This window comes from Phyllobates terribilis, unplaced genomic scaffold (assembly GCF_046119375.1).
Source record: "Phyllobates terribilis strain yellow unplaced genomic scaffold, ASM4611937v1 Scaffold_3__8_contigs__length_932513732, whole genome shotgun sequence".
Lineage (NCBI taxonomy): Eukaryota > Metazoa > Chordata > Amphibia > Anura > Dendrobatidae > Phyllobates > Phyllobates terribilis.
This window is the reverse complement of record NW_027362763.1, coordinates 419,841,459-419,856,391: the sequence shown is the minus strand read 5'-3', so window position 1 is coordinate 419,856,391 and position 14,933 is coordinate 419,841,459. Positions and strand designations below refer to the sequence as shown.

General features: G+C 40.6%; 1 protein-coding gene across 4 annotated transcripts in view; it reads right to left on the bottom strand.

Annotated features, from left to right (window-relative positions):
* LOC141259518 (cytochrome P450 3A9-like) overlaps positions 1-14,933 on the bottom strand; it is a 155,053-nt gene that overhangs the window by 57,323 nt on the left and 82,797 nt on the right. For all 4 annotated transcript variants that reach the window (XM_073675645.1, XM_073675648.1, XM_073675646.1 and 1 more), the window contains 2 exons: positions 14,443-14,531; positions 11,428-11,576 (listed from right to left, as the gene is read on the bottom strand). In XM_073675645.1, the coding sequence (XP_073531746.1) occupies positions 11,428-11,576; positions 14,443-14,531 (238 nt within the window). The remainder of the gene's footprint in view (positions 1-11,427; positions 11,577-14,442; positions 14,532-14,933) is intronic.

Sequence of the window (14,933 nt, the reverse complement as noted above, 5' to 3'; positions counted from 1 at the left end):
AGCCAGTCACATTTGAGCTCATGTTAAATAGTAGTCAATACACAGCTGCCATCATTTAAAATGATTCTGATTAACCCCATATAAAGTTTAGCTGATCCAGTAAAGTTTTCCTGACATTTGCTTGATTGCATTTTACAGCAAAAGCCATGTCCTATAATCAGCTTACAACACAGCAAAAGGATCTCATTATTGAAAGGTGGCAAGGCAGAAAACTTTTCTTAGGCTGCGTGCCCACTATGCGTTTTTCAAGCGTTTTTGGCTGCGGAATTTCCGCAGCGAAAACGCTTAAAAAACCCTTGGTAATACGTGCCCCATGGTCCCCAATGATAATCCGCATGTGCTGTCCATTAATTTTGCGGACACGCAGCGTAATTGCCGCCATTGACTTGTATTGAATCGCTTAATATCCGCATGACTACATGTGCACATGCGGATATTAAGTGATTCAATGCTCGGATGGTACCCGGGTTTGGAGAAGAGGAGACTCTCCTCCAGACCCAGGTACCATAGTACCTGTAAAAAAAAGAATTTAAAATAAAAAATAAAGATTATACTTACCTTCCGATTGCCCCCGGTCTCCTCAGCGATGCGTCCGGTCTTTTGTACAGCACGCGATGGTCTAAAAGGACCTTCCATGACGTCATTTAGTCATGTGACAGGTCCCGCGACCGCTGACGTAGGCGGTCGCGTGACCTGTCACATGACTAAATGACGTCATGTAAGGTCCGTTTAGACCACCGCGAGCCGTACAAGAGACCGGACGCAGTGGAGAAAAGACCGGGGGCCATTGGAAGGTAAGTATAATCTTTATTTTTTATTTTTTACCATTTTTATTCTTTTCTTTAACTATTAACTTGGTCACACTATATAAATCCATGCCGGTTGCATGGATTTATATAGTGTGACCAAGTTGTCAAGCACTTTTCCAAGTGATGCTAAAATCACTTGGAAAAGCGCTTGATAACCCACATGCAGAAATGCATGCAAAAACGCTTGACAAACGCTTCTACCTGGCAGAAAAAACGCATGTAAAATCCGCATGCGTTTTACCTGCCAGGGAGAAGCGGAAAAAATATGCAGCATTTCTGCATCGTGGGCACATAGCCTTACAAAGAAAAACATCCAAGCCCGGCTATATTTTGCCAAAACCTACATCAAGTCTGCCAAAAGCATGTGGGAAATGTTTCGCTAAACTCTTCTTTGGGAGGTGGGAGGGGTTTCACCTCCCTCCCCACCAGGGGCCCGGCGCGGGTCTAGTCCTATGGAAACGTTTTATTGATGATGTATTTTTTATATGGCGTGGTGGTGGTCCTGCACTGGATACTTTTTTAATGGAAATTAATAAAAATGATTTTAATTTGAATTTTACGTCAGCCACCAGTACATCGTCAGTTAATTTTCTAGATATCACAGTTTTTATAGAAAATGGGCAGTTAATTACAAAAAGTTATAGAAAGCCTACTGATAGTAACAGTTATATTGACATAACGAGTTGCCATTTACCTGCGTAGCTCAGAAATATTCCTAACGGCCAATTTATGCGGACAAGGAGGAACTGTACTAATTATGAAGATTACCAGAATGAATCTGAAAAGATGATAGACCAATTCACCCAAAAAGGCTGTAATCATACAGACCTCGAGAATCTAAGAGAACAGGTAGGGACAATTCCTAGAAATCAGCTGCTTACTAAACAAAAAATAAGTGATTTAAAAAAAGAGCAATAATGATGTTTTTAAAATCCCAATAATCACGCAGTATAATCACGAATGTGGTAAATTAAAAAGAATTGTCCAAAAGTATTGCCCGTTATTAATGGAGGACAAAATTATTGGAGAGTACGTTCCTCCTACACCCAGTTTTGTATATAGGAGGACAAAAAATCCGGCAAGTAAGATGGCCCCTACAGTGGTGTATAAAGAAAATGGGGTAATAAAAGAAAAATGGACAAAAGGATTTTTTCCTTGCAAAGTGTGTACTATGTGCAAAGCAACTTAGGCGAAAGAATCAGTACTATCTTTTTCTAATGATGAAGAAACAATCAGTATTTACACACACATATCTTGTCAATCAAGAGGAATAATTTATTGTATACAATGTCCTTGTAATAAGCACTATATAGGGAGAACAAAAAGACAATTAAAGGTGAGATTAAAAGAACATGAAAACAATATTATAAAACAATATACAGGTCATCTGCTTTTGTTACATTACAAAATGGCCCATAAAGGTAAATTAATAGGCACTAAATTCTGGAGAATTGAACAAATTAAAACACATTATAGAGGTGGTGATTATGTCAAACTAATGTCCAAAGCAGAAAACAGATGGATATTTAGGATAAACTCACTGAAACCACATGGCCTCAACAGTGAGATCGGGCTTTTTTCTTTTAATTAAAAAAGTAAAAAATAAAAAAATAAAAAATTTTTTTTTTCCTTTTGGAGCTTTCTTTTTTGCTAATTTATGGGATGATTATCCACCTATATATACAAGGGAGCCCCCTGTGTCTGCAAATTCCTGACGAAGGAGGCCGTGACCTCGGAAACGCATTGGATAAGCGCTGGACTGTTTTTCCCTCAGTGGAATCCCCCAGCTGTTGTGACGTCACACAGATACTAAGCGCTCACATCCTTGATTATCAGCGGTCCTGCAAGTGTGACCGGCCGGCACACCTATCAGGCCGCCTGCAGTTCTTCTCACCCATGATCTTCATCCCTGTATCCACCTAATGCAACGGCTGCATGTACCTGAAAGCCCGAGTCTCTGAGAGTCTCTGCAGCCCTCTATCTCCGGCGTTAACACGCCGTCTGAGCCCATTTTCTACAATACTCACGGCTTGTTCTACAGACTTCGGCACTTGTCCATCACCTCTAGTTGCAGTTGTGACTTCTTCAAAGGACCCCTGGAAGCTGCACACGTATATCTGGAGTGCTTCATTTGGACTACCATTTTCTCTAAGACAGGTATTTTATGAGTGGTTTGCAGCGCATCTCTTTTCTTTTAATCATTTCATGTGGGAAATGTGTTATGGTCTGATGAGACCAAAGTTGAACTTTTTGGCCAATTTTCCAAAGGTATGTTTGGTGCAAAGTCAACACTGTGCTTTACCAAAAGAACGCTGTCACGATTCCTCCACTCAGTGTGGTGAGTGGCAGCTCAGCCATCCAATCTGGGACAGGGGCTTGATGAGCTGTCAATATTGTGATAAACAGCTCAGTAGTCCAATCTGAGGATTGGGCAGGCTGAACTGTCAGTGTGTTGAGTGACAGTCCAGTCACCCAATTAGGGCCGGGGTGCTCTAGGTTTTATACAGGTGTTCCCTGTTCGGACTGATTCCCGGGCTATTTAGCTGTCTTTCTGCCTCTAATATCTGCCAGTTGTAACTCTGCTCAAGTGGTGTGTGCATCTGCCCTGTGCTTTAAATTCTAGTATTTTGATCTTTGTTGCCCGACCTTGGATTTGCCTTTGACCATCCGTTTGCCTATTCCCTTTGTCTTCATCCACTACCTTCTTGGAATTCAGACCCGGGACCGTGACCTGACTATGTCTTTGTCTCACTCCTCTGTTTATGATGAACCCTACTGGCTTTCGACTTCAGACTCCTTGACTTTCCCATCTCACGACTAGTGTCACAAACACCATATCCACAGTGGAGGCAGCATTATGCTCTGGTGCTGTTTTTTGGCAGTTGGCACTGGGACTTTAGTCAATGTGGAGGGAATTATGAACAGTTCCAAATATCAGTCAATTTTGCAACAAAACCTTCAGGTCTCTGATAAAAAGCTGAATATTAAGAGTAATTTTACCATTCAGCACGTCAACAACCCTAAGTATACCTCCAAATCAACAAAAGAATGGCTTTGCCAAAAGAAGATGGAAGGTTTGAAGTGGCCTAGACCTGAATTCAATTGAAAATCTGTAAGATGACCTGAAGAGGGCGCAGTACACAGGAGATGCCCTTACAAAATTACAGATTTGGAGCGCTACTGCAAGGAAGAGTGGGCAAAGATTTCCAACTCTAGATGTGCCATGCTGACTGCTACCCAGAAAGTCTATTGCTGTCATAAATTCAAAGAGTACTTCAACAATGTATTAGTTTAAGGCCATGTTCACACGTTCGTGTTTTGTCAGTAATTTACATCAGTATTTGTAAGCTAAAACCAGGAGTGGGCAAAAAATGCAGAAATGGTGCACGTGTTACTATTATACTTTTTCTTTGATTGCTCCACTTCTGATTTTGGCTTACAAATAGAGATGTAAAATACTGACCTAATAGTGAACGTGTGAATATGGCCTAAGGGTTTGCATATTTATGCAACTACAGAATTTAGTTTTTTTATTTTTCTTTTTCCACCCAAAAATATTTCAGTTTAGTTTTTAATTGACTCGTACAGATTAAACAGTAGATGAGGAATCTGTTATCAGTTTTTTGCCACCTTATCTGATAGCAGCATAGTGTAGTAGCAGACAGGGCCGCCATCAAGGCATTACTGCCTTTACTGCTGCATGGGGCCCCGTGAACAGCAGTGCAGAGGGGGAGGGCCCGGGCCCAGTCGGGCCCCCCTCTTGTGCTTCTGCTCATGGGGCCTCATGCTGTAACAAAGAACCGAGTGCCGAGGCGTGAGCCTCCTTGGCGCTGGGTTCCTTACCGGAGCTGCACAGCAGCTCCCTCATAGTTCTCCTGACCTCTAGTCATGTGACGGCGCGTACGCGCTGTTACCTGACCAGAACTCAGGACAATCCAACTCGCATACCTCTCCTCGTCGCAGCAGGGATTCTGCCTGCAGGGATCGTATGAGGGGTAAGTATGATAACTTTATTTTTTTAAATAGAATCAAATGGGAGCTGCACATGGGGAATTGGGAGTGGGGGATGAGCTGCACATGGGGAATTGGGAGTGGGGGATGAGCTGCACATGGGGAATTGGGAGTGGGGGGGGTGAGCTGCACATCGGAAATTGGGAGTGGGGGGGGATGAGCTTCACATGGGGAATTGGGAGTTGGGGGGACAAGCTGCACATGGGGAATTGGGAGTGGGGGGGTGAGCTGCACATGGGGAATTGGGAGTGGGGGGGAATGAGCTGCACATGAGTAATTGGGAGTGGGGGGGATGAGCTGCACATGGGGAATTGGGAGTGGGGGAAGGATGAGCTGCACATGGGGAATTGGGAGTGAGGGTGAGCTGCAAATGGGGAACTGGTAGTGGGGGGATGAGAGCATGGGGAATTGGGAGTGGGGTAGGATGAGCGCATGGGGATTTGGGAGTGGAGGGTGGGGTGAGCGCATGGAGGAGTGGGAGTGGAGGGTGGGGAGAGCAAATGGTGAATTGGGAGATGGGAGTGGGGAGAGCACATGATGAATTGGGAGTGGGGGTGGGGAGAGCAAATGGCGAATAGAGGGGTGGGGGAGAGTAAATGATGATAAATAGAGGGTGGGGTGGGGAGAGCATGGACATGACATAATGAATTGGGGCAGAGGGTGCATGTAAATATAATGAATCAGGGGAGAAGGAGGTACAGAGTAGGGGGCGTTGAGGATGCAGGAGTGTGACTGGTAATAAATTGGGGGAAAGAGTAAAGGTTCTAATTAATTTATATATTTATTAGGTGGGAAAGTGGCTATTTACAGTTAGTGGGGGTGCAGTAGAGGATTACAATTTATATTTGGAATGGTGGGTTGCATAATGACTAATTATATATTAATGGTGGGTGCACGTCTGTATTCAGCTGTGTAAGGTAGAAGTTGGGGAATGTGCTCTAGATAACTGTGTGTTATTTTATGCAGAGAAGACTCCTGGCTGTAAGAAGTGATGGCGGTCTGTGTTGGATGAAGGAGAAAAGCGAAGATGAAGGAATTCACCTAGAGACGTCACCGGTGAGTCAGTGTGTTATCTGTACACTGACATTATACACTATATACTATGTACAGAGCTCCTGTGTATAATGTCACTGGTGATCACTGTATTACCTGTACACTGACACTATATACAGAGCTTCTGTGTATAATGTCACTGGTGATCACTATATTACCTGTACATTTACATTATACACTGTAGACCCTGTACAGAGCTCCTGTGTATAATGGCACTTATGGTGATATTAGCATTGTGACTCTGTTGGATTGATCTGAATGAGCAGAGGATCCATCAAAACCAGTAACTTTGAACCTGGATAATTAAAGATATATACCATCGGAGTTTCCAGATTGACTGCTGGGGTCATATCCTTTACTGCCTAGCCCACGACCCAGTGGACACAACTATCCTGAGCTATATCCGAATATTGCAGGCCTCCAGGAAGTGTTTAACCCTTTTCGTTTTAGGTTGATTGTTCGCTTGCCTTGTATACGGCTACAGGATGGACTGGTGCCTTTCTTCATCCAGATTGAATGGATGGATTAATGTTTACTTGTTTGAATGTGTTTGTGGGGTTTTTGTTTCTATAACTTGTTGTCTGGTTCTGCAAATACTAGCGGTCAAGCCGAATAAGTGGAAATACTGTATAAAGGGTTATAAAATGGAGGAGAAAGGCGAGATGCCTTACAAGTCACCTGTATTTTTCAATCCCTATATAACTAGATATAATGGCTGATAAAGTAAAATTCCTTTCATGGAATGTCAGAGGTCTGCGGGACTCCTTAAAGAGAGCGGCGGTCATGGAGGATATCCGGGATCGACTGCCTGCAGTGGTGTGTCTGCAGGAAATGCACTTAGGGAAAAATTGTGTTGTGGGCATGAAATATTCGTGGATAGGCCACAGCTTCCACTCTACCTTCTCCACATATTCTAGGGTTTTAGCATCCTAGTACATAGGACTACCCCTTTTGAATTAATTGATTCCAAGATAGATGGAGAGGGCAGATTTGTGGGCATCCACTGTAAAATATTCACAAAAGAAATTCTACTTGTGGCAGTCTATGTTCCTCCTCCATATAACAACATTACTTTGAAAAATATTGCTTCACTAATGAATAAGATACCGGAAGTTCCAGTCCTTTGCATGGGAGATTTCAATAATGTTGTTCATCCATATTGGGATAGATATAAATCAGACACTGCTACAAAAACTGCCCCCATAACTAAGTTTGGAGAAATACTATCAGAACTATCATTAGTGGATATATGGAGTCTCAAATATCCTAACACTGGACAATTTTCTTGCTATTCTAAGACACATAAAACATTATCGCGTATTGATATGGTATTGGGCACAGAACATATTTCCCCCTTGGTAAGAACAGTGGAATATTTGCCCAGAGCGCTATCAGATCATTCACCCTTGCTGACTACTCTTTGTTTTTTTCCCAGGCCGCTGGATTCTCTGACTATGTGGGCCATGAATCCCTTCTGGCCTCAAATGATAGATTACACTGATCACATCTACCTTAGAACATTATTTTAAGGAAAACGACAAACCAGTGTCGCAAAACACATTATGGGATGCCATGAAAGCGTGCTTACGAGGAGTCTTAATACAGGCCATTAACAGATCCAAAACTAAGACAAAACAGTTCGGGGAGTTTTTACGGGATAGAGTTAGATCTACAGAAGAGAAATTTGTATTAACCGGTGTAAAAGAGGACCGGATGGAGTGGGGAAAGGGACAAGAAGCGTACACCACACATATCAAGGAAAAAGCATGTTTGCCCAGACATACTTCTTTGAGGAGGGGGAGAAGGCGGGATACTTATTGGCTGTGATAGCAAGAGCCCAGATGGGGAGTTTTTTTATTGGTGCTTTGAAGGACAGAGAAGGAGTGTTAGTAAACCAGACTGACCAGATCTCAAACACTCTGCTAGAATTTTATAAAGATTTATATACATCCAAACTGCAGTGAACAGATCTTATCCTACTTGAGGGAAATCAAACTACCGACATTCAGCGGTAAAGATCAAGAATTATTAAATAGACCACTACAGCTGGAGGAGTTACAAATGGCAGTAGCCTCTATGGCTATCTTCACCGTGTAGAAATTATAAATATATCTACAAGATAGAAAATAATATTAATTCACAAACGTATCCAATTGGAGTAATACTATAATACAACTTTTAATGGCTATAGATTAAAACTTCATCAAACACTATTATAACATTAAAAATCAGTAACTAAAATTCTTATCACTGTAGATTAGAATCACTATGGGGTGTTGTTAATAACTGTCAGATTTCCATGAATATTTTGGCACTTCAGAATATTTTATCCAATAGATTCTAACTGTAGAATCAACACTACTGTCTATCAGTTCTGACACTGACCCCTTAATTAGTCAGGCAAAAAATCTTGTTATTACTCAGTATTAATGGTCTCTAAATACTCAGTAATTTATTGTCCTGATCACTGTTTGAGTGTGGTATAGTGACCACTAGATGGTTATATAGGGCTTTACTAGTGATAAGTTTAAACATCCAGGGTGTTAGAATCCACTAAATAGCAACTAGATTAGACACCTGTGCATATTAGCAACTGAAGGGATAAGCCCTAGCACAGCCATCTGATATAGGAGTATCTAATATTTGTCTTGATCATATGGGGATCTGTGGTGTATACTATGGGCACTATATAACCATCTAGTGGTCACTATACCACACTCAAACAGTGATCAGGACAATAAATTACTGAGTATTTAGATACAATTAATACTGAGGAATAACAAGATTTTTTTGCCTGACTAATTTTTGCCTGACTGATAGACAGTAGTGTTGATTCTACAGTTAGAATCTATCGGATAAAATATTCTGATGTGCCAAAATATGTATGGCAATCTGACTGTTATTAACAACACCCCATAGTGACTCTACTCTACAGTGATAAAAATTTTAGTCACTGATTTTTAATGTTATAATAGTGTTTGATGAAGTTTTAATCTATCACCATTGAAAGTTGTATTTTAGTATTACTCCAATTGGATAAGTCTGTGAATTAACCTCTATGGCTAATAACAAATCGCTAGGACTAGATGGGCTTCCCACAGAAATATATAAGAAATTTGGAAATATTCTACTTCTTCACTTACTGGCTACTTTCGAGGAGATGGCGAGGTGGGGACATGCTACAGCATTATTTCTTATCAGATAAACTCTATGAGGTATTGGAGGTGCATACGTTTGGGACACTTGGAGGCAAAATACTGACTAAGTTGTTATTTCACAAACTTTGGGGGACGGTGAAAAAATTACAAGGAATAGAAGGTGTTTCGCAGTTTACTTCATTATGGAACACTCCATGGCTTCCAAATCTATACCAACTGGTGGGATTTGGCTCCTAGAGCACCAAAGGTTTAGACAGACTTAATCAAGTGCGGATAGGTGATGTGATTAAGGAATTCTCACAGCTGCAAAACAAGTATGCGTTACCTCAGTCTGAATTCTATAAATATTTACAATTTAGGCACGCATATCGGGTGGAAGGCATTGTTCTGGAAGGAGGGGTATCCCGAAACTCTATAATACAGAGAATAGATAATCTACACAGTTCTCGTGGACTGATCTCATTACTTTATAACATTCTCTTAGACATTACATTGACAAACCAGCCAATGCGATCAAAAGAAAAATGGGAGAGTGTAATGGGACCCATAGAGGAAAATCACTGGTCAGATACACTGGAAAGAGTTCCACAGCTGTCTTTAAGTGAATCCCATTGACTGTCACATATACATGTGATACACCAGGTATACAGGACTCATCAATTCTTATTTAACTTAGGATTTCGTTCAAGTACCCACTGTTCTAGATGCAAAACCAACATAGCAGATATGCTTCATATGATGTGGAACTGTCCTAACTTGGTGTCCTTTTGGAAGAGTGTTGTAGCAATGATTAACAGGGTTTATTCAATTGACGTAGAGCTTTCACCATTAATATCTATACTGGGATATGTTGAGGATCTGACTATTGATGAGTATGGCAAAATTGCGAGGGCACGTATGTTATATATGGCAAGAAAATTGATAGCCCAAAAATGGATAGCAGATCAGGAGCCTATGATATCAGAATTTATTGATAAAGTTAACTGGCTAGTAAATTTGGAAAAAAGCATATACCTAAAAAGAGATGCTATCTCTAAATTTGACAAGATATGGGGTCTATGGATTGATGGATCTGGTTGACATCTAGGGAACTGAGGAGATTTCGCCTCGGCTTGCTTTGAGTTACGTTTATATGATGCCTCAAATTAAACTTCTTTGAAAATTAATAAAAAAGTTATTAGTACTTCCACAAGTTATATGTAATTGGATTGACTATTGTTTCTATGTTCAAATATTTGTTCATCTAATTATGCTGGTTTTGCAGAGCCAAGATGAAGAAATAACTCATGTTTAATGCTTCTTAAGGTTGAGGGGTGGAGAACTGTGTTTCTCCAATATTTGGTCTGGTTGTTGTTGTTGTTTTTTTATTTTTACCTTTGTGAAAATCTTTATAAAAATTAATAAAAAACATTCGACTTAAAAAAAAAATATTAGAATTGTGTTGTTTTTTTTTATTAATGATCAGTATTGTAGTATTCGGTCACTATGTGGTCGTAATATGTGGTCTGGTCACAGTGTGGCGGTTTTTGTCCCTTGTATGTGGTATTATTCAGTCACTTTGTGGTGGTAATATGTGGTTTGGTCATGGTGTGGTGGTATTTGATCCTTGTATGTGGTATTATTGGTCATTTTAAAAAATGTATATGACACATTCCCTTAAAGAAAAATATACATAAAAAGAGTATTGGATATTTTAAGAAATGTTTAATAGGTTAGAGTAGAGTAGGGCCCGGCCAGAAGAGTCTACCTTATCATGGTGGCGGCTTTAAAAATCTTTTGGCCAAAACAAAACCTGATGGCTATGTGTGTGATCTGGTGTTCACTAGGAACTGGTAATGTGTGATTGGTGAGGACGTGGTGCAGAAGTAGAGTTTTTCCAACAGTGGGTGGTTGGACTGTAGAAGGTTCGAGGGATGGAGGCGGAACTGGGGTGAAGCCTGGGCAGAGTCTCAAGGGGGCCCGAAAATTTTGCCAGTATGGGGCCCTGAAATTCCTGGTGGCAGCCTTGGTAGCAGAGACCCCGATTCCAGATTTAGGAATTGCTAAAAAGCATCTGACCAATAAAAACCAAAATACTCCTGCCTTGGGAGGGGGAAGTGTTTATTTAAAGGGGGACTCCCACTATAGATATATATATGGCATATCTATAGGCTATGGAATGATTGGTGAAGGCTGCACCAATTGTATCCCAACTAATTAGTAAAACAGCAATACTGCGACTCCTGTACCACAAGGTTTTTGCATCCATGTGACCTTTGAAACAGAGAAAAATGGCTGAACATGCATACTATACTTATGGATTATGGAGTATAAGTCAAATAGAAATAAATATTTACTGTCTTGCAATTTGTTCCAAAAGTGTAGCTAAAAATGAAGAGCTCAGGAGAAAGCCTTACCTACAAATATGAGAAGTGGACTAAATAATCCAAATTTCAGCAGTTTCTTGGTCTGGGTTACAAAAGGGTCGTTAGGTTTGTTCAGCGAGTCGATGTTCACGCTGAATGAGCTGCTAGCGACAACATCCATACTGTATGCACCTAACACACTAACACAGAACACATAGCAATCAATTACATTATTATATAAACAAATACCAAGAATTACACAATAGTATCAGAAAAGAGAAAGAAATGTGTAGATGACCAAAAAATACTAATTCAGCACTAGTTACGTTTTTTTCACCCCGTTTATTTATGCAGATGGGTAGGTGGCTATGGGTGGCAATACAGTTAGGACAGTATATATTCAAAGGTGTACTTAATACAGAAGAATGGTTGAAATTTTATCATGCTGATGTCTGTATGTAGTGATCTCTTGACACAGCCACTCCATTTTGTAGAATTGTGCAGACACAGAGAGATAAAGCCTTCCTTTCCAAGGATAAGCATGACTTGACATCTCATTGATAGCAAATGTTTTTTTTTATTGGGGAAATAAAGCGTACTCATAGACAACATTGAACTTGTGGATAATTCCCAATGCATTCTCCATAGAAGCGACTCTTGCACTAAAGTTTATGAAGAATTTGGCAGTTAGGAATTGATTATTGGGTGTTTGCGGCTACCCATTCTCTTGACAGGTGAGACTTTAACTGTCAGTATAATAAATTCTGGTGCAGGCATTTGTATAAAAAATGGTCCTGTCACATCCACAAAATACACACTAGTTCCGTGTGCAGTTTTGTGTGCTCGTCCATACATGCATACACTACAGTATTGCATACTATCGCTTATTGCATAGATTATTCTGGCCAACAAAACAGACCAGAATAGTGCACACTGCAATTTTTTGGTCCACATAAAAAAAATGTCCATCACATAGGCTACAACTAGCTCACACGCTGTCTGTGTGTGGTCTGTCTTGCAGACAAATAGAACACGGACTCAATAAACACGCATCTGTTTAAGTGCTAACATTGATATTCTGAATTATGTAATCTTAATATTCCTCCCCAAGCAATGAAAAAAATGTTGAGGTTTTTTATTCATCTTTCTCCTAAATGTTGAAAAATCTTATACTAATATTTTACGCTTACCATTTACGCGATATTAGCAGAAACCCAGAGGTGAAATTAGTTGTAAAATCTGCAGTGGATTCCTATTGGATTTGCATCCAAATCTGCTGTGTGTGCACCTACACTAATGGAGAAAGATTTTCCCTTCCTATGACGTCACACACAAGAGTTAATGGACAGTCATTGATAAAACATTTAGACAATGTGAAAGTGAACACAGAACCACAGAACCTAAAAGGGTGAGGAACATAACCGAGTGTTCTGTCGTCTCTTATAAAATATTGCCTCAATACCATCCCCTCTTAAGAACTATAACTGCTATACTGTCTGCCCTTATGAACTATAACCATCATACTGTCCTCTCTTAAGAGCTATGTATGTCCATCATACTTTCTCCCTCTATAAGCTATAACTGCCAGACTGTCCAAACCTATTGATTATAACCGTCCCCCTTATGAACTATAATGATAAGTCAAAGAGATCAAATTTGGGAATTAAATTTGATAAGAATGTTCAATTCCTTGACAACAGGACTCAATCTAACACCTGGATTTATGACTCACTACATGGATTCAATTCACACCTCCACAAGACGGTCTGCAGATAATTAAACATTCCCAGAGACTTGCCATTTGCAACTTAAAAACCCTACATTTGATCCCTTTGACTTATCATTAGGAGGCATCACCCCTTACACCTCATGAACAAATGTCTTGCTGTAACATCTCTTAAATGTTGTGCCTTTTGTCTTATGAATTCATTTGTAATATTGCCTGAAGACGTAGCCTCTGTGCTTTGAAAGCTTGCATATATATTTTTTTCTTATTAGCCAATAAAGGTATCACACCGAGAATACTTTTGTCATTTTTACAAAATATTTACATTGGTTTTTACAGAAATAAAGTTTTGGCAGCGGATTAATGTCCGTACTGTCCAGCTGTTCAACCGTGAATATATGTTTATTCAAGAACAAAGATAACACAGCTTACAACGGGTATTTCTTAAGGCCCCGTCACACTTAGCGACGCTGCAACGATCCCGACAACGATACGACCTGTCAGGGATCGTTGCTGCGCCGCTATGTGGTCGCTGGTGAGCTGTCAAACAGGCAGGCTCACCAGCGATCAGGGGAGCAGCGACATCGTGGAAAGAATCTTTCCACGATGTCCTGCTCCTGGTTACCAGCCTGCTGAAGCAGGAGCAGGCTGGTAACCATGATAAACAGCAGGTTACTAGGGGCACATGCGCTCCTAGTAACCCGCTGTTTATCATGGTTATGAGCCTGCTACGGTGAGCGGGAGGTTACCGCTCACCGTAGCAGAGTGGTAACCATGATAAACAGCGGGTTACTAAGTGCGCGTGTGCCCCTAGTAACCTGCTGTTAAGCATGGTTACCAGCCTGATCGCTGGTCCCGCTGGTCACACGCAGCGATGTCTGCTGACCAGCGGGAGGGCAAAGACCAAAAAATGGTCCAGGACATTCTGCAGCGATCAGCGACCTCACAGCAGGGGCCTGATCGCTGCAAAGTGTCACACATAGCGACATCGCTGGTGAGGTCGCTGTTGCGTTACCAAAACCTTGACTCAGCAACGATTTCGCTAGCGATCTCGCTATGTGAGACGGGGGCTTTACAGCTTAGGATCTTAACATCTTGTCTGTCAGCTTGCAAAGTGAAAGTGAAAATGTGCTCCAGCTACACACACACTGAACAGGAACTTACTGTTTTTGCTTTTTTTTTTAACAGTGCTTTACTGGCAGTATAATGCTATTGTTGGAGACAGAAACTCATACACTATTAAAGAGCAGTAAATAGTAGTTGATGGAATATATACAATAATATGCATTATTCCTACATAAATTTCGGCTCCAACATACATATTCCAAAAACAGACTCACTCTTTCATGGCACATGACTCATCCTTGTCCACATAAACCTGGATATTCCGCACAAGTGTATTTGAATAGTGGTTCATGATCTGAAACATCTAAAAATAAGAGATGTCAGTTTGGATCTACAACCTATTCACCTTACTCAAATCCCTTATGAAAACATTAGAGCTGGAATTCAACAGAATAAAACTGTATGTATCTGTAACAAATTGGAGGTTTTTGAGCGTAACATGGTCCCATAGAAGTCTATAATTGTGATATTATGATTTTATACAACAGAATATACAAATTGAATGGAACTGTAAAAATGACGTCTGCATTAGACCTTAACCATGGTGTACATGTATGGAGCAGGTTCAGATTGAGCTGACTTGATACCCTCCAGATGACAGCTGTAATAGACAGCCAGCAATTGCCTCTAACAGCAGTGATCGTAGGTAGCTTTGATCACTGCTGTTTAGTTAAATGCAGCTGTAAAAACACTTACTGTGGCATTT